General features: G+C 33.8%; 1 protein-coding gene across 2 annotated transcripts in view; it reads left to right on the forward strand.

Annotated features, from left to right (window-relative positions):
• The window catches only part of LOC111630816 (sodium channel protein para-like), an 82,552-nt gene that overhangs the window by 22,223 nt on the left and 39,107 nt on the right, over window positions 1-21,222 (forward strand). For both annotated transcript variants that reach the window (XM_023374973.1, XM_023374974.1), the window contains exons 5-6: window positions 3,110-3,201; window positions 11,348-11,545. In XM_023374973.1, the coding sequence (XP_023230741.1) occupies window positions 3,110-3,201; window positions 11,348-11,545 (290 nt within the window). The remainder of the gene's footprint in view (window positions 1-3,109; window positions 3,202-11,347; window positions 11,546-21,222) is intronic.

Genomic DNA, 21,222 nt, shown 5'->3' on the forward strand with positions numbered 1-21,222 from the left:
TTTCACACAACGCCGCATTCGAATACGCGCGTGTTTTTATATAATATACGCGTCGAAATTCCCCCCACTGTAGGGAGATGGTTAGGATTAAGGCTTACCGTGAAGAACTCCGCTTCTATTTATACTATTTTAAATGCGGTTGTTGCGTTTTTGATGGCGTTTTAATAGGGTACGTGGAGAGAATGTACACTAAGAAGAAATTTTTCGAAAAATTCCCCTCCACGCAGGAAGCGTTACACATTTATAATAGATACATTTTGAGCGGCAACAACGCGTGGCGGGATCTGCTAGTATAATATATTTTTAAGATTATATGTTTGTTTTTATTTATTTTTTCTTAATTTTTTAACCAACCTTTCGCACTATTTTATGGAATATTAATTTTGCGGGCTTTTATTAAATCGCGGCACTTTAATTTTTCACGCATTTCGCGCTCGATAGATAAAAGTGTCNTGTTTGTTTTTATTTATTTTTTCTTAATTTTTTAACCAACCTTTCGCACTATTTTATGGAATATTAATTTTGCGGGCTTTTATTAAATCGCGGCACTTTAATTTTTCACGCATTTCGCGCTCGATAGATAAAAGTGTCGGATTTGTTAATCGTAAATAATTTTTAATTAGTTTTAATGTAGAAAAGCTTCCTCCGCCCGCGCTGTCGAAGTCGGAATCGTTAATAACGGCCAATAGCGGAATCCGTTTGGCTTTTTACACCGGAATCCTCCGTCACCTCATTTAAGAGCCTGTACACACTAGGCGTTTTTCAACGCGCGTTTAAACGCGCGTTAGCTCGGCGTTCGACGAGCGTTTAATGGAGCGTACTCACTGGCTCGGTTTGGAAATGGATGTGGAAGTGATTGCTTGTGTGTGGCTCCTCTATCGTCGCTATAAAAGACGACGGCAGAGGCAAAGAGGATTTTGGGTGCACCCAATATTACGAGATAGACTGACCCATGAAATGCTTGCGACGTTGTATCCAAAACTAAGACAAAATAAATTCAAGTTTTTTAATTCTTTTAAAATATCTATAAAATCCTTTGACGATGACTGGTCTCTTTTAGATTTCATCAATAAATAGATCAGTATCGAAATGATCGTTTTCCATTTCAGCACATATATCTCAAAGCGCCCGTAAAGCGCTCGCAAAACGCGCGTTTTAACAAAAATCTATAAACGCGCGTTTAACGCGCGCTTGGCGTTTGAGTGTGTACGCCTACATAGAACTCTTGGTTCTTTAAAAGCGCGCGTTTAACGCGCGTTGAAAAACACCTAATGTGTACACAGCCTAATTCTTCTGACGCTGTTATAATTTTGTCTAAATCTAACAGTGTTCGCCATTGGCTACGCGTATCCGATAACGGTTTTACGGTCGAATGGGTTAAATCTTTCGTTAAAATAGCCCAGCCGTGGGCGGACCCGGAAAATAGTGTCCCAAAAACCGAGGAAGCCGCTTCACCCGGTAATAAATTTAAATTGTGTTGTTGGATTTCTCGTCCACCACCGTCGTTCGAAGAAATATTTAATAAGTTGTTTACGCGATTCCCGCGATAAATCGAAGCCCGTAGGAGAAAAAGCGATAAAACAATCATTAATTTGGACTTTATTTTGTTGTCGTTGGTCGGGCATTTCTACTATTCTATACCGCGTAATATTTACTTGGTTTTTAACTTTGTTTGCCAACAGATTAATTATTCTCGTTTGAACGACCGTTTGTTTCTTTATCTTGGACACCATTCTTTTATCCAATTTTCAGATTAATTCGATTAAACCTAAAAGTTGACCGTTATTTTTTGTAAAAAGTTTGCTATTCGTTGCACCGAGCTAGCTAAATATTGTTGACAAAGTACAATCCTGGTAAGAAGTTGGCGCCGAATTTAATCGTCGACCGTTTGTTCTTTTAAGTGATTTTCTGCCTTCGTTCGCTAATGCTAAAGACGATCTCGTCCATCGGTTCGGACGTATATAAGTTTCGAATAGAGAAGCCGCTTTCTACCATATTTTTCTCCCTTTAAATTTACTTTTGTATAAGGAGATACATTAAATTTTCTACCCGGTTCGTCTGTGGGAAAATCGTAATTTGTTACTCGAACAATGTTTTTATTAATTAATAATAATCTGATTTTCTCGGAGGATCGTCGATAATTTGCGCTAATCTTACTTTCTTCGTCGTTCGAGAACCAAGGTAATTCGTAACTCTTCTTTATTTTGTGCGCTAGCGCTAGCTATAGCCGCATCGTTTTAAAAGAACATTTTTTTCGTCACTTTCTAAGCCTTTTTTCTTTTCTGGTTACCACTTAAATAAAACTTGTATTTTTATCGCCATCTCTACTCGTACTCGTCGCTAATGTTCTAAATCCTAGAAAAATAAAATACAGCCATTAAAAAATATGTAATAATTGGGAAATTTGAAAGTGTCGGTAAAGTTGCCATCCCGAGTTTTCCAGTTATTATTACTACGGTATAACGATGTTTTTCTCCGCTGTTTTACGGTAACGGAGGGCGGAACCGAGTTAAATTAAAACACCGGTAAAATAAAAAAAAGTACCGTTAAGCGGCATAAATTTAAACGGTTATTCTTTTTGTAGATGGTAAAATAAATTAGTAGCCAAGTGGTATCGAGAAATCGAGATTTTTCCAGCGTACCTCACAATTATACTTTACGTTTTACGTCGAAATACCAGTTGTTACATTTTAATTATAAAATATTATTACGCCGCATCCTCTTAAGCGCGGGGCCCGGGGCGGTTGCCCCTCGTTTAAGAGCTCCGTCGGACTGCCGGTGTACGGGAACACCCCGGAAACGATGTTACCGCCGCAAGTTCCCGGTCGGTGTCGTCCCTGCCAAAGGGTTACGGTACCCGCATATTTTTAAAAATTTGAGTTGGTTTAAACTCGATAAAAACAGAAATAAGAAAAAGGAAGTTCGGTTACGATCGAAAGGTCCTACCCGATATTGCCTACGTCTTTTTTCGCTTTCAAATAGTCGGGTGAGTAGAAAGCGGCGCGTGGCTATGGCGATTACCGACGGAAAGTACGTTTGGCGCCGGTCCGACGTAGCCTAAAGGAAACGGCGGAAGGAAAGTAGATCTAATCTTTGTTTTTCTCGGCAGTTACATCACCATGGGAGTGGAACTGGGCAATCTGAGCGCTCTGAGGACGTTCCGCGTACTTCGAGCTCTGAAGACGGTGGCCGTCATTCCAGGTGAGTCGCTTCTCCTACTCGCCCGCGTCGGCAAATAACAAAGACGTGTTAGCCTTTCCGGTCAAGCGGCCCGAAAAGACCACGCGTCGTTCCTGTACGCCACCGGACGCTAAACCGGTCCTTTTCTTTTTCTCCTTTCCGCTCGGCTGTGGGAAGCGGGACGGAGGGGCCGTAGTATAAGCCACGTCCGGCACACGGAAACTCGGTGGCGACGCAAATAAATGTATGGATTTCCCATCTTAAGGAAGTGTGCGGCAAAAATTCGAATGTCATTTTCGAGTGGCGTTTTTCCTCGACCAATTTGGTAAAAATTAAAAGGAGAAACCGGCTAACAGACGCGTCGAAAGTAATTTAAAACTAGTTTAACCGAATATTTCGGAAGCCAAATTAAGTTGCCCGTCAGCCGTGTTTTTCACTAAAATTAAAAATTTATTTTTAACTTTACGTAAATTTTCCTATTTTTGCCATTTATTTCGTTAGATTATTGTCGGTAGAATTTAAATTGCAATATTTTCAAAAGTGGTATTCTTATCTTTTTATGTTTATCGGTCGAGGTCGACTGGGCCGTGCCGATTTGCCGGGCAAACTAATAATATACAAATGATAAAGAAAACAAAAATTGTTTTATTCTTTTGTTTATCGAAATCCTTTACTGTATTGATATACTTCCCGGTAAATTTACGTACGGTAATAGAGGAAAAGGTGGTATTACGGAACACTGCGGGTATTACAGAACCACTCCATTTCGAACCGATAATAAAGGCGAACCGTAGCGGAATGTGGCCGAACCGAACTAGGCAGACGTCCGTAGCCAGGGGAAAACCCGCTTGGCTTCGGTTAAACGGTTGTCCGTAGTCAATCGGCAAATTTGTTTTTTTCAAAATTCGCGAGTTTTGAATGCTAAGCGAATTTAATTATTTTTAAAGTATAAATGGCGTAGTTGTAGGTTGGCCGGTGCGCGTATTCCGTTCCAGAGACTTAGGGGTACGTATTAATCCGCGCGATTTTCACGTTTTTAAAGTTCGGTGCCGACAGGAATTAAGTTAACCCAAGACGGAGACGCGCGAAATACGGACCCCATCGGTGCTTTTAATACGGAACTCGACTCCCCCGGTGCTCGGTATTACCAACAAATTCAAACCGTAAAATAATGTTTTTACGTTTTATTTTATTTACGAGAACATTTTTAAAATTTAAATACTATCTTAACGAGAAATAAAATGTAAGATAACGATGGAAATAAACATTTTTTTTTCACGAAAAGAAATATCGTCCGCTTACGAAATAGCGAAACTGAGCAGGCGCGAAGCGACAGTATCGTCTGGTAAAGTAAATAGTCTACGAGTAAGTTGCAACTTTTACGTTTATTTATTTGAAAAATAAGAATAAATGTAGCAGTTGTGATAAATGGGCACACCGTTCTTGCGCCAATATTGAAGCGACGATGACTTGCCTGACCAGCAGATGACACTGCTTGTCTGTTTTGTGATGGGTTGTGGGTGCAATGCCTAATGTGCGCGCGTAAAGATTGTGCCGATATTGAAACGGAGCGTTATATTTGTTATTTTTGTAAATGATTAGCTTCTTTCTACATATCTTTATTATTATTATTATTATTAAATCATTTTTGCGTTAAAATACATTGGAGTAAATGATTTTGTAATTATCTAACATTCTTTGTACTTTCCTATTTGTTTTTGGCCACATTAAAGCATTTTTTGAAAATATACGGTAAGGTTCCGTATTACCACCCGGTTCTACCTAAGCCTACTTTCTGACTTTTTGTACAAAAACCTTCAAAAACCATACTTATAGTTACAGGTAACCCCCGTATAACGCGGGAGTTACGTTCCAAAAAAATTGCCGTGCTATGCCAATCCGTGTTATACGAAACAAAGAACTAGTGAGAAAAGGGGGGTTAGGTTCCAAAAATTAAAAAACATATTGTTAAATCCTTATTTAAATGGATTTATTATTCATTTTTTTCATAGGTAAAATACTTATTTATTATTTAAGTAAATATTTTACCAGAGGATTATTCATTTTATATGATCTCGGCATTAGCATCATCAACCGGTAACAGTTTGTGGGCGCGTTCGTTAATAGCGGTCGCTCTGCAACGGGAGTGCGCCGCGGTTTGTACGCATTTAGGAGCGACGGTAAAAGAAAGATGGCGGCGCCCGCACTATCGATAGTATCGTGTGGAGGAATCTATAATTCTAAAATGAGCTGTTAATTATTGTACATTTATATTGTTATTTATTGTACATTTATATCTGGCAACACTTGAAAAGTTGTTAGTCGTCAGAGTTTCGTCTGGTTGCAAAGCTGTAAAAAAGTTCTGTTAGTTGTTAAAGTTAAGTATTAAAAGAATAAAGAAAAGGTAATGCTTTATTTTTTGTCTTAACATGAGCATTTAGAGGCAAGAGAAGGGTGCCAATTGTAATAATTTAACCATTAAATGGATTATTTGTTGAAAGAGCATTCAAAGTAGCCACGAAAACAATTAGAATGCTCGCACGGAGGTATAAAAGAACGTACATATTCATTACATTTTATGTTATACGAGGGTTTTACCCAATTTCCGAACCGTGTTAGAGTGAACCCGTGCTATAAAAGCACCTTGCTATACGACGGATGTTCCCAATTTTCGAACCGTATTAGAGTGAATCCGTGCTATAGAAATGCCGTGTTATACGGGGGTTACCTGTACACTAACGAAAAATCCAATTAGGAACATTTAGTTTAATAGTTACAAGTACTTTTTGCACAAAAAATGTGGATGTAGTTATGATACTTTGTTTACAATTCACTAAAATGTAATTGGGGTTCTATAATACCACCTTCTCCTCTACTTTTTCCGTCTTAATATAAAATTTGAAAAAGGTGCCTTATAGTTAAGTATAATTTCATTGTGTAGAATTTCAAAATTAGTAAATTTTTCGTGCAAAACATGTGTCGGGTAGTTAATATTTTCGTTTATATCAGGGTTCCCAATCTTTTTTATACCGTGACTCCCTTTACTGGCTGTAATTTTTTTGCGACGCCCTTCTAAAAGAAGATACCCGCCTGTAGCTCTAGCAGACATTAAAATTAAACTCCAAAGAAAATAGAATCTTAATAATTATTATTTATTAGAAAACGTAAAAGAAGAATTAATGAGAAGGACGAGCTTGCTTTTCTGAGCGTAACTTCTCAAATCGGGGCTGAAGTTTTGAAATCGCTACTCTCATTTCTTTTTCTAAATTTATTTGGGACCTGTATTTCGACTCGATTACTACAACTGCAGAAAAGCCAGTTTCACACAAGTACGACGTAGTAAACGGTAAAAGAACTTTCGATAGTAGGATATTCTTGGGATACATTGCTCCAAAATTGAAATAGTTTGTCTTTATCGAATCGTAGTTTTAGGCTCGTATCGCCAGATAGTTCTAACAGTTCTTTCTCCACTGTTGAAAGTGTAGATGGGGGTGGGATCGATTGGAATGGGTCTCTAATCCAGTCGTATTGATTTAGATTCTTTGGAAAATATGTATCAAAATGGGTGCTTAGTGTTGATAAGTGTTGGAAACTTGGCTCCAGATTTTGAATAGATTTTTCTTGCAGAAAGCCATTTAAAACAGGAAAACAGTCCTCTTCTATTTTTCTTTTTCACAACAGCAACTTTTTTTTAAACTCTGCAAATTTATCAGTCAGTTGCAGTATATGCATTTCGTTTCCCTGCAGCGATTTATTAGACATTTAATTTCTCAAATATGTCGCAAAGATACGCCAGCTTTATTAAGAAGTCCGTATCTCTAAACTTTTCTGCGTCACGATGCGATTCTATCAATAAATACGTGTACAACTCGTGTTTTAATTCGTATACACGTGAGAGTACGTTACCTCTCGAGAACCAACGAGAGTTACAGTAATAAAGATGTACGCTCGGCACCCAAATCTTCACAAAGCTTTCGGAAAAATCTTGCCTTCGCGGGTCTTGTTTTTATAAAGTTTACCACTTTAATAATTATATCGATCGCAAGATTTAATTCGGGTGAAATATTTTTTGTAGCCAGGGCCTCCCTATGTGTCCATTTTGCATTTGGTGTCTTGGTTTTAACGAGAGATTGAAATCCTCCGTTTTGCCTTGACATCGCGCGAGCTCCATCTGTACACACACCGACCATTGAATGCTATTTTCTTTCGTGTATGAATCTACTATGTGTATGTGAAATCACTAGCCTTCCCGGTATCAGTCATTTCTTTGCAAAATAACAAATCCTCACATACATTTGCTCCTTCCATGTACCGCACGTAACATATTAATTGAGCGTCGTTATTACTGTCTGCCGCTTCATCCAGTTGAATGGCAAATAAACCAGAAAGTTTTTCCACAATTTGCTCATTAATGTCTTCGGCTATGTCGCGAATGCGACGACTAATCGTATTGTTAGAAAGGGGAATATTTTTTATTTCTTTAGCCGCCGATTCTCCAATCATCACCGATACCGTATCAATCGCTGCGGGTAAAATAAGATCTTCGGCAATCGTGTGTGGTTTCTTGCATTCGGCAATACGGCGAGCGACCTTATAAGAGGCGAGCAGTGCTTCGGAGAGAATAGATGCTCTTGAAAACGAGGACGTCGATTGATGTTTCAGTTCTCGCAATTTTCTTGCAAAAAAATCTCGCGGTTTTCCTCGTAAATTACTGCGAATTGTTTCTAAATGACGTTTCAATTTATTAGGAAGCATCCTTTCGGCTGCCAGCACCTTATAACAAACAACACATTGGGGTAGTTCCACGTTTCTTTTGCTAACGTAAGTAAATCGAAAACCTAAATATTGGTCATCATATTTTCTGTACTTTTTTCGTTTTTCTACAGTTTCCTTTGTACTCTTTTCCGAGTCTTCAACACGTTTTCTATTTATTTGAATAAAGTTCTTCATTTTACAATGCGCAATTTAAATAGAACACACTTGAAATCAAAACACTGATTCATCGACGCTTGTAATCGACTGAACGAAAGAGCGGGAAATTGGAGAAGCGGGGTGATGAGACGCATGCGCCGCGCACTCACTCATTACGTCGTGTGCAGGCGACCGGTGGGTATCCCCAGGGTGACGCACAGTTTGGGAAGCCCTGCTATATAGTGTAGTTTTTATTATATCTCTAATCCAGTTGCATATATTTAGAATCAAATGGAAAAAGTAGCATAAATATTTAAGTTTTTTGATGGGTCTGAATCTTACCGGTATTGCAATTGTTATCGTTCTTATTCCCTAAACTGCAGAATATGGTCGCGGCTCACAAAATAAACCATGCCAAAAATTAAATAAGAATAATATAATTTGATCGACGCTCAAACGTAAAGCCTGGAATGCTCGTAAATGGTCGAGGGATAATGATAACAATGCCTTTATTTTTAAAGAAGAGCGTAATGCGACAACAGCGATCTATTAAATTGCAAATTATCGTATTTTATAGCATATAAGATGCGCGGGCATATATAAGAAACTCCCATTTCGGCATAGAATATACGTGAAAAAGTATTTAATGTACAGTACCTAATCCATCCCGCATCTTTGGTACTTGGCCCGAAATTTTTTCTACTGTATTCTGGTTGTAAAAAAATATAGTTAGAATGCACACTTTTATTTATCAGGGAAAAAGAGTTTAAAAAATGTCATTTACATTTAAACTTTGCTATTAAAATATTTAACGCGAATATATGAAAAATCTGCTTATCAAATAATAAAAATAGGTACTTTTGCGTATCCTCTTTCATCTGTTTGTTTTTACTGTCACAACTAGGCGCGTAGACAGACACTGGGCATTTCTGACATCAATCTTTATTCGGGAATATCTTGTTGGCCGAGTCGCGTTTCGGGCGTAAGCCCCTGTTCTGTCGGCTCAAACTCGAGAGCGGCTGCTAACAATTCCCGAATAAAGATTGATGTCAGAAATGCCCAGTGTCTGTCTACTCACTAGTGATGTGCCGGATCATTAAAAATGTATATCCGCGGATACGGATACGGATACGGATAATTAGTGTCTAGNAAAATATTTGTAAATAAGATAGTTTACTTTTCTGTTGGACAACTGTATATAATAAACAAAAATATATTGCTTTTTATATGGTTATTATGAATTCTAAAATCTAAAGAAAATGTGTTCTTATGTTTCTTCTTATTGAAAGTAATTCTTCTGATAATTTAGAATTTTTTTTATAGCAATAAGAATAAAATTAACTACAAGATGATGAGCCCGGCGTTGCCTGGGCAAAAATAACAACAAAGGTTACGATTATTAGATTATTTCGTACTTCTAATCTTTCTATTATATTATATTGCTAGCAAATGAGCCTGGCGTTGCACGGGCAAATTATTCGGTAAATATTGTACGTTTGGAAATTAAGTTATTTCTATCAAAAACAACAAATTGCATCTAAAATAGTACAGTAGTAGTTGTTTTTCAGGTTAAGCCTTAATCCTCTTTCTCTTTCTCTGCGGGGGGATTTCCAAAATTCCCTTTTTTTTAGTGTGCATTTTCATGATGTACCCTGTGTACCCAATTTCACCTCTAGGTTCAGTGGTTTTCTCTGGGCGATGATGAATCAGTCAGTCAGTCAGGACGTAATTTTATATACAGTACTGTATATAGATAGCCAGTTGAACGGCCTGATGTAGGCATCAGGGCATACTAAATACACATTCTCAGTATTAAAACGTGTAAAAAATTATTTACAAAACTCACTGAGTGAATCAAAATTAAATTCTTTAGCATTGAACAAAATGCTTTGAATAATATTAATGAAATAATTAATAATTTTGCTGAATTAAAGACTAGAAAACATAATTTTTAAATAAAGTTTATTCATATTTATATACTTAATTTTTTTAAACTATCTTGGCTTTTAATTTAAATTATCTTTTTCATTATTCAATTAACCTTTCATGGGTAAAATATTATATTATTTAAATATTAACCAAAAAAGGTTAAATTAATTAATATTTTAAGGTAATATTGTTATTGTATAATAACTTTCGTTAGACATTTAATAAAATAAATATCAATTTTTTTAAATTTATAAACAGACTGTTCAAACTTTTCTAGAAAAACTAAAATTTATTGTTGTATATTAAATATTTTTTATTAATAAAAATTTAAGATTTGTTTTAGTTTTTCACATTATTTAGTTTTGTTTTATTTTTTGTTTATATTTTTGTGCGCTCTATTTCTTGCGGGAGAGAAAGGGGGCCTGGTAAGAAGAAAATGTCTAGGGCCCCAAAGTGGGTTAATTTGGCCCTGCACAGTTTAAAAAACTTTTTTTTAAATTTTTATATATAGTACTATCTATGAAATTCATTATATATGCATTTATTAATTAATATTAAACAAAATATATTTTCTTTGTGACTTTACTCGGGACCAGTGTATTTAAGGTATTGTCAACACTGAAGAGGGGTTAAGACCAAAATGCATTCTACGATGACAATTCAAAGCAATTAGTTTTGCATGCTGTATGATAAATCCTACATTTGTTGAGTTGTGAGATTTAAGAAGTACTTTATTTCTTTCTTCAGACGAATATATGGTTTTAATATTACTAATTTTGCTTTAGATTTTACTGGTTTATTGACAATTTCAATCTTAAGTTTTAAAAAATATCTAAAATGGTTGTATGTAATGAACAATAGCATTCTGTTTGGTAATTTGTTTTATTCATTATTTAAAAAAATATTTTTATCATTATTTTATTGTATTTTATTGTATTAATATTTTCTAATTATATATTTTTTGTGATTTTTATATTCATTTTTCTATTTGCCTGTTTTTATTATATGTAGTTGTTTATTTTTTGTTAATGTTTTCTTTGGGACAGTCATTTCTTGCTTATGATATAGCATTACCAGGTGTTTATAATAATAAATAAATAAACCTTGTAATAAGTATTTATAATTATTTCAATTTGCAATTTAGGGAATTTTCAGTATATTAATAATATGTGACACATATTTTGTTTTTAGATTGACTTATTGTTCAATTACAATTTTTTTTTTGTTAAACTTAATTACATTTTTAAAGAATTGAAAATTTTAAAAAATATTTAATTGTTAATTTGTAGGCACATTTTAAATTTAACCTTTAATATTTTCTTATTAGGTTTGAAGACCATTGTTGGAGCAGTAATAGAATCTGTAAAGAATTTAAAGGATGTGATTATTTTGACAGTGTTTTCCCTATCTCTATTTGCCTTACTTGGACTCCAGCTTTATATGGGTGTTCTCATGCAAAAATGTATAAAAAAAGCTCCAGAAAATACAACATATGAAGAAAAACATATATTTTATGGAAATAAAAGTAATTATTGTAACATTTATTTATAGTATTTTTAGTTTGACATACAATGTTTTTATTTTTATTATATTTATAAAATTTATGTTAATATTAAATACAAAATGAATTTTGCAATTTATCTATTGTAATTTGATATACATTGTTAGATAAACTTTTAGATGGAGTTTTTTATATTCCAAGCATTTTAGAACATTTGTTTATCTTGCAATGACTGCTCAAGTCATTGAGCAGTCATTGTAACTATTGGTAACATTAAATCCATTAATAATACAGGATAAAGAACAAAGCCAATGTGTAACTATCAATAAAAGGGTATGCATCCACAGTAAAATATAGTACCAAGCAGTAATGTAACAATGTAATTATTATTACATTATTGTACATATTAGCCCAGGATTATTATAGTTCTTTTCATTATTGAAAAATTTTTCAATAATGAAATTATTATTACATTTTTCACAGTGTTTGTCCTAAATATTATTTTCTCCATTGTCCACTATTTCTATTTTGCTTTTTTCATGATAGCTTACAATTGTCACAATGCTTTTTCCCAAGTATTTTATATATTGTGGGTATAGAAACACATGCAGCCAACTTTGAAACTAATTTTCAGAAAACTGGATTTGTAAATTGACCAATAAAAAATTTGCTATTGTATGTAACCATTTGGAATTCTACATGTCTGCTTGTGATCTCAAATAGAACATGTTAAATATAATAACAGGGATGTAGTCACGTGGGGTGGTGTGGGATGCCAATTCCCCCACCCATGATTTGTTGCCCCTTTACTCTGCATCACCCATGACACCGTTTCACACTTGAAAACTAGACATTTGCTAGGAGTTAATATTCACTAGATAAGCAGTTTAAAACTAAAATTAAAACTCAAAAAAGAAATTAAATATAAAAATAATTATAAAATCGTTGACCTTTACACAAACCGAAACTAAAACTAAAATTAAAAATAAAATCAAAATTAATTAATCTATTTAAAATAAAATTAAAATAAAATAGATTGAAAATTAATATTTTGAATAGTGCGGATAAAGTACTTGTTGTCCGTCTTGATTGATTTGGTTATATTCCATGCTGGCAGAGTTGAGTCTGTTTGTAGCATTTCTTTGTAAAGTGTTAGTTTTGGTTTCAGTTGGCAGCTTTTAACATTCTGGAATCCATTTTAAATTATCAAGTACCTTCCAAACTGTTTAATTTCAGGAATTATTTTAAAGAAAATAATTTAAAAGTAAGCAAAAGCTTTATTTATAATATGATAAAATTTTTAAGACTACAATTTTATCCTTTTCTTGTCTTTAGGGCATAAATAATTATTATTTTGGATGTTATAGGCCTATTTGAAATTATTATGCAGTTTGGTTGCAGGAGACCAGAAATATGGGAAGATTCTTTCAGATATTCAATTTTAACTGAGTTTGACTTTACTGTTCCGTAGACTACAATCTGTATGGATAGCAATTTACGTTGTGATGTCGTCATTGTCTTGAAAATGTGGCAACTGTCATTTTTAGAGGCAGGGCTTTAGATGAATTTTTAAAAATGGGAATAAAATATAATGGATTGTTCAAAAACCTCTGGATTTTCGACACTATTGTCAGGAAATTATACACAACACGTATTTTATCTTTAAGACAAAATTTAAAATGTATATACATCCTCCATTATTGTCATTTCCTACATAGCGTATACAATTAGTAATTGTACTAGAACTGGAACCTATCCTTATAATGAAAATAAAATAAATCAAGCTGGAACAGTCGACAATGTTCAAGTGAAGAATGTTTTTCTCTGTGGACTTTGTATACAAGTTTTTTGTCTTTTTTCATATTATTTTTCAGTGTGTGATGCTCAGTGTATTTATACGTTTGTATATGAGACATTAATAGTATGGATTATTAAGATCATAATTAGATTAGATTAGATTAATTTATTGAACATAATAGGCAGTCGCCTGTTACAAGGGGGTACATGACGATGAAAAAAGATGGAAAATAAACATTCAATAACAAAAATTAAACATATCTTCGCTTTAGAATAACATGTAGTATTTAAGATTTTACATTTAAGAGTCTTCTTACACCATTATAGCAATTGTAAATTTCATTAGTGGTAGCTAGATTGAATTTATTGTACATATGATTAACTAAACTTTGGCTATTATTTTGATCTTCAGTGATCTCTGATTCTTGATCTTTATTAAGGTCACATCCATAAAATAAATGAAGCTTTGATAGTGTTTTAGCACAATTTGGACAAACGGAGTGTGCAAATTCCAAATATTTACCTTCAAATATTAATCCATTTTGATTCAGTCTCATCTGAATAAAAAATTTTTTGACTTGAAAAGTTAGATTCGTAAAGATATAGTTGTTAATAGATGGATAATTAAAAAGGAAATTATAGTAATATTTATCACTTCTCTTATGAATATCTTCAATATCCTGAGTTATGGAACATTCTACAACTCTAAGCATTAATTGATTAATATACTGATTACTATTTCTGAGATAATCAAAAACTAAATTGATGGAAAATCCATATTCATTAAATATGTGAGACAATTGAGCAATCCAATTCCTATTTATACTTGTCTTCTGCAATCTTTTATACAATAATAATACCAGCTTATTAGATAAATCATCTGAATTAATTATCTTGTGTAACCATTTCAAGCAAGCTTTTAATAGGATTGTGTTTATTTTATATCTGTTAAATTCCAAACGAAGAACACTTCCTGGCGTATTAAACTCCAATTGATATAACTTGCGTATAAATATATTTTGGATTTTTTCAAAGTTATNTTATTATCCAACTATGAGAAATTTCACAACGCGCCGAGGAAGAGAAAAAGGAGCGATTAAATAATCAAAATTATAAAGGATTAAAAATATATACTGTATATAAAAATGGGGAATATGGCGCTTCTAACAATCTCTGCTAGTATGTGGGCTAAATTTAAAGAAACCGTGCTTCTCGCGTGGACAACTCACGCGTCGGAAAATCTTCCTATTTATTCGTGTACGCACCAGACGGAAAAACAAAAAATATCGCGTATCCACAAGCACTGCAATAAATAAATAGAATTGAAACGACACTTTGAAATGTTTTCCCCATGAAAATGAACAATAATAATAAGTTTCAATAAAAATGATAAAATGTAAACTTAATTTTATCGTAACGAGTTTGCTTGAATTTCGTTTCTTCTGAGATCGCGGCAATGCGCGACCGGTAAGCTAGTATGATTTATAAACAAGACAAACGTGCTGGAAATTGGTTTGTCTTATGACAAAGCGAACATTTTCGACGCTGTAAAACTGGCAACTGACCTTCTCAAATGTTAAAATAAGGGGATTGCCGTCCACGTGTTAAGAGGGGTGACGCGAGAAAAAAGGAGGGAGAGGGTTGTAAGACTACAGACCGGAGATAGTATGTATATATATGCGCCTCCAACCTAGTATACATACTATCCCCGTTACGGATCGCAAAACCAACCGCAACTTAGAATACGTTGGTGCTACGGGGCATCCGCCTCAAACATTTCCGCAACACCGCCTCGACCCCGATATAGATATACTGTACTGTATTGTACTGTACATTTCGACTATGCACGTCTTCTACATAGCACCACCCATAAAGAACGACTTAGATAATTAGAACATGTAAAGATTTACAAAGCAGCAAGAAACTTTCGAGATGTACATTCCTTCCCTCCGCGTGAAAGTGTTACAACCCTCTTCCCCTCCTTTCGTCTTACGTTACTCCCCTTAACACGTGGACAGCAACCCCTTTGTTTTAACACCTGCGAAGGTCAGTTAGCTCGAAGATGTCTGTTTTCGACCGTGGTTATGCATACATTTTGTATTAATATTAATTACTGTATATTATTTGCTACTTCGAGGTACCGTACATCATTCTTTTTTTGTTGCTATTTAACGTAACCAGATTGTCATTTTTGATATATTGTTAGACATAAAATACTGGTTTTTGAGTTTGTTAAGGGTTTTAAAAGATGCTAATAACATATACAGCATATGTAACGGGTAAAGATTAATAACCGAACATCATTAGAGAGTGTAACAGCTGTAGTAAAAATAAAGAAATTTATATACATTAGACTCTTGCTAATCTAGTCATTCCTTGCACAGAGGGATGCCAGATTACCGTGAGTGCTGGATTGCTGACAGTGTAAAGGCCCAAAGCCTGTTTAAATGCAATGAATGATGTGACCTGTTGTACTTTGATACTGATTCTTTCTGGAGACAGGTGGGATAATATGGTGTGCTGACATGCAATACTGCTGGAATACGATGATCGAAGTTGTTGATAAATATGAGTGCGTGCATTTTATTGTGTTGTGGCAATTTTTGTAAAGTTATGTAATAAAAGGTTGGTGCGCTGTTAATTGTCTCGGCCGTAATGTTGTCGAGGTCTGGTGATTTATTGTTGGCCGGGGATTTGATGGCTTCTTGTATTTCTTTAATAATGTGAAAGGCTTGTCGTTGTTTTTGGAGGAAGGCTGCAAGGCCTGTTCTCTTATCTCTTTATGAATGTTTGTGTCTGTTGTTTTGTCGTCTTCTGGGAAGTGGCAATCTAATATTTGCCTGATATTCTCTTTGATATTTATGTTGTTGTGATTATTCTCAATTATATCTGGAATGTGTGTTTTTTTTTCTTCTCTTGAAGATTATCTGATATGTTATTGCCCATGGGTCTTTTTTATTAAGTTTGCTGCAAAAATTTCTCTAAGTTGTAGTTCGTTGTTTGTTAATTTCCTGTTTGTATTTTTCAAGTGCCCTATTATATTCTTTTTTGAGTCTTCTCTGATCATTCTTGTTTGTATTTTTGAATAATTTTCTCTGTAGCCTTCTGATTTTTTTTTTGTTAGATAATTCATTTGTTCTCCAGATCGTGTCATTATAAATGGCTTTTTTTATATTTGCTGCCTCTGATTTTGCTTCATTGATTGCTGTATTGATAAATTCTATGTATTTATCTAGTTTTTGTCTGTCATTTATTGGGAGAAATTGATATGTTCTCCACTTGTTAGTGAAATTCTCTTTGAATAGATCCCAATTAATAACTGTTTGATGTATCCATTTACTACTATCCTTCGTGTTTTTTATTTCAAGTTCTATTAAAATGTGTCTGTGGTTGCTGGCCGAGGTCCTTAATAGTGTCTCACAATTCTGTATCTTATGTCAGGTTATTTGTGTTAATGAAGATGTCTGTCCAACCCTCTGCAAAGCCAGTGTAGAACTTAGGTGCTGTTGACATATTGGATGATACCATGTCCATTTCGTCCATTAAATTATTTAATAATCTTCCTCTTTCATCCTCCTTTATATGAAACCAAGTTTCTGACTTTGCGTCTCCAACTATTATAATATTTTTTCCATTGAGCTTTCTTAGTATTTTTTCCAATTCACATATACATTCTCTGTCATCTTCATAAGATGAGAGGTATATACTGAGAAGAAAAATAGGTTGTTCCTGGTTTATAATTGCAGTAGTGATATTCACATTACTTAAATGAGATCCGTGCAATGTCTATTTCTTCTTTACGAATGATTATTTCACTTTTTCATCTGCCATTTTTGTTGTTTGCCATGAGTCTCCAGTTATTATATCTCACTATTCTATTGTTAATGGTGTGAAGCTCCTGAATTATTATTATATCTATGTCTAAGTTATTATATCTATGTTAACAATTTTAACAACAAGTGAGCTAGCTTCTCTACTTCTTTGTACATTTATTTGGAGTAATTTAATAATCTGTTTGTTCTATGTCTGTGAATTCTGTGTTACTTGAGTTGGCTGGGTATTATACTGTGTGGCATAGTCTGTTCTTCTAATAGCTGCCGCCTTTGTTTTCTTTGTTATTGGGCAGTTTGGGTGTAGTGCTCCATGATTGGTGGGCTGTTTTTTGCTGTTGGGAATGTCTTTGTTATTGGTATGGCAATTAATGCAACATGGCGGTTCATTTAGTCTGTTGCAGTTTGAGAATCTATAGTCTTTTCCACAATGGCTACAGTGTTCTGTTTTGTACAACTTTTGCCATGTGCCTGACCCCACAACATTGGTAACATCTTAAGATGGGAATAAAGTCGTCAATTCTAATTGTTGCCCAATTTATGGATATGTGCTTTTCTTGTATAAATGTGTTCCTGATTTTTGGAGAGACAGACAGGAATGCTTGTCTGCAATTTTCGGTGATTTTCCCTCTTGTAATAACTGTTCTAATTCTACATTCTTCTTTGAAGACCTCTTTATCAGTATTCCCCCATAAGTTATTCTGGTCGTATATATACGGGACTATGTATTCCTTTGTCACTGATTGTGAAACATTGAGGAGTATGATCCTTGGTCTTTTCCTTTCTGAGCATTTACATATGATCTTATGTTGTAAACTTTGAATTTCTCTTATTGCTTTCTCCAATATTTCGCTTTGTCCTCGATTTCCCACACAGATACAGACTCCCTTATCTTTGATTTCTCTGACTGCCTTGATTTTAATTTTTAGACGATGTGGTTCGATGTGTTTTTTTACGTCATCAGTCACCTTCATGTCTACCAATGTGTTGTCTTCCTGTTCCTTTGGGTATATTAATATTGCGTGCGATCCCCCGGTTCCTTTGATATTGACTTTGATTGGGCGAGCATTGAATATTTTTTGTTGTGATGCTCAGTTTGACATTTTGTTTGATAATTTCACTATAGGTTGGTTTTGGAGCTACATTGTGTGTTCTTTCTTTATTTGTTCTGATTACTTATATTATTCCGTACATTTTTGCTACAAATTCTCTTATTTCAACTCTGTGGTTTATCTTGGTTGTATTTGTGTGCTCTGGGCAAAGGTCCAAGACCTTCCCCAGTAACACATTAGCTTCTCTAATTAATTTGCTCTCTGTTGTCTCCCACTCCACAATTTGGTCCAGTTCTTGTTGTCCTGCATCAACATCCACTTCCAGAGGCATCAGGGTAACCCTCGATTCCAAGTTTGAGCTAGCCATTTTTCTGTAACACCCTATAACTGAACCCTGTTAAGACCCTATCCTTATCTAAGTACGATCCTGAATCCCACTATTTAATTTAAAATGCTCCAAACTGTAATAATGCAATAGAGAATAAGTGGCTATTGTGCTGTACTAACTTCACCCCAACTAGGAAGTGTGTCAGTATTTTATGGAAAGTAGGCCCAATTGCCTTGGCAGCTCTGCACTAGAAAGCTAATGGCTTAAATAGTGCAGAAGGAAAGATGAATTATAAATTTAATAAATAATAATACTAATTTTAATATTTAATTTAATATAATAGTAATGGTACTAAAATTTTATATGTTATCTAGAAACTGTTAGCTCTGTTAAAAAGGTGGTTAGAAAGACCAACGGTCATAATGGTCAACGAATTTGAAATTTTTTGAATTTTTCCCATAGAGATATATTGTGAAACTTTAAAGCATCCTGGACCAATTAAAAATTAATGTATCCCCACCCAATTTTACACATTATCCAATACGACCCTTAATGAAACCTCTTATGTCCGTCCCCTATCAATTAATTTTCCCCTGCTAGACCCAATCAAAAAACAGTAAATTTAAATTTAATTTACTCCCTCTTAATCAAGATACGAAAATGAAAATGGTGTCAAACTAACTGGGGTGATCCGCTGCACATGATATCCTTTTGTTTGTACGTCCAAAACTTCTGCCGTAATTCTCTAAAAAGCACAGAGCCCAAAGTTGCAGAACCTCACTGATCAGAGAAAATGGTTGCTATATCCTGTGCCAGTGACAGAAATATATTTGAAATGTGGAAAAAGAAAAAGAAACTTTATTGTAGGAACAGTTTTTAGAATAAAGTTCTCCAATCACTAGATAGCAGAAGGAAAACATCTGGGACAATCCTAGAAAACTGGAACATTTGACAAGCTTATGTCAAGCATGTGAGTCCATTTATGCATTTCATTCATTCTGCATAGTTCCAATTTGCATTGCCAATTTATGGTTTTCCTCACTAAATCTACTGGGAAGAAATTATGTATTCCTTTTTAGTGTAAATTTTAGCTTTTTGTTTCATGTTACCAGATGGAAGAATTTTTTAATGGTTTTTTTTTTCTTATGTATACATTGAGCATGATGAATCAAAAGAATTTTAAATGTGTGTAGTTATAACATATATTTCTGTGCTGTTTTTATCTTATGTTGTAAATAAATCTTGTTTATGCATTAGTTATTGTTTTATTAACCTTTATTTAGTATCATTACTTAAGGTTTTCTTTGAGAAAAATTACCTGTCAGGAACAGAAGATGTAATAGTTTCAGAACTGGTAGAATGCTGACAATAAAATAAAGATCACATTTTAAAATTTTTAATTAAACAAAAAGTATTTGACCTAAGATTATAGGCTAGTATCAGTTGTGCAATCGAAAAAACATTTTGAAAGAATGGAACATTCAAAAAAGAATATTGATAAATCAACAGAACAAATATAAAATATTTTCATTTGTAAATGGCTGTAGAGAATATTACTGCTCTGTTCAATTAGATGCTTGTTCTATACTTTTGAATATTTTGTTCGAATTACTGTTCCAATTTAGAACATTTGTTTATCTTACAATGACTGCTCAAGGTAATCAGCATTAATTTTCATTAAATTTATTGTTAATTTGACGTTTGAGTGTCTTCTACATATGCATCTAGTTACTTGTTCTATATAAGTTAGTGAATGCCAATAAAACAGATTTTTAAGTTTGTGTCTTTAGAGATTAGAGTTTTATTCATAATTGGCATTAATCCTCATTCTTTGATCACATACTAAATCTGTAATTAAATTATTAGGACATATTTATCTTATCATAATGAAACTCAGAATTCAGCTGATATCAAAATATACACTATTTTCTGTATCTAAATCTGTGTTTCTTTATGTGCTGAAAGCTTATTGTCTTATTCAATTGTTGTTTTTCTTAAATCTCATAACTAGACAAATGTAGGACTTACCATACAGGAATGTGTCTAAAGGGGCATGGCAAAATTAATCACTTTGAATTATTTTTGTAGAATGCATTTGAGGTCTAAACTCCTCTTTGGATGTTGACAAGTCCTTAAAAACACTGGTCCCGAGTAAAGTCGCAAGAAGAAAATATTTTTAGTGTAATATTAACCAATAAAAGGCATATGTAATGTCGTACGACGTGTACTAAATATATGATTTAATTTTTTAAAATTTAAAAAATTTTATAACCAAAATGAAATTACCTGGGAAGGAGCCACAATTACAGATTTTATATATCAAAATGTGATCTAAAAACAAGTATAAATTAAGATGGAAAAAAGAGTTATTATTTAATATTTATTTTATTATAGTTTTAACTAAAATAATTCTTTATATACATAAAATACTCCACAGTTTCAGGGCCGGATCATCGCATAGACAAATGAGACAAATGTCTAGGGCCCAGTTTTTAGAAGGGCCCGGTCAAACTGTCTATTTTGAAAATATTTGTAAATAAGATAGTTTACTTTTCTGTTGGACAACTGTATATAATAAACAAAAATATATTGCTTTTTATATGGTTATTATGAATTCTAAAATCTAAAGAAAATGTGTTCTTATGTTTCTTCTTATTGAAAGTAATTCTTCTGATAATTTAGAATTTTTTTTTT

This window comes from Centruroides sculpturatus, unplaced genomic scaffold, assembly GCF_000671375.1.
Source record: "Centruroides sculpturatus isolate CEXI.00-Female unplaced genomic scaffold, Cexi_2.0 scaffold6, whole genome shotgun sequence".
NCBI lineage: Eukaryota > Metazoa > Arthropoda > Arachnida > Scorpiones > Buthidae > Centruroides > Centruroides sculpturatus.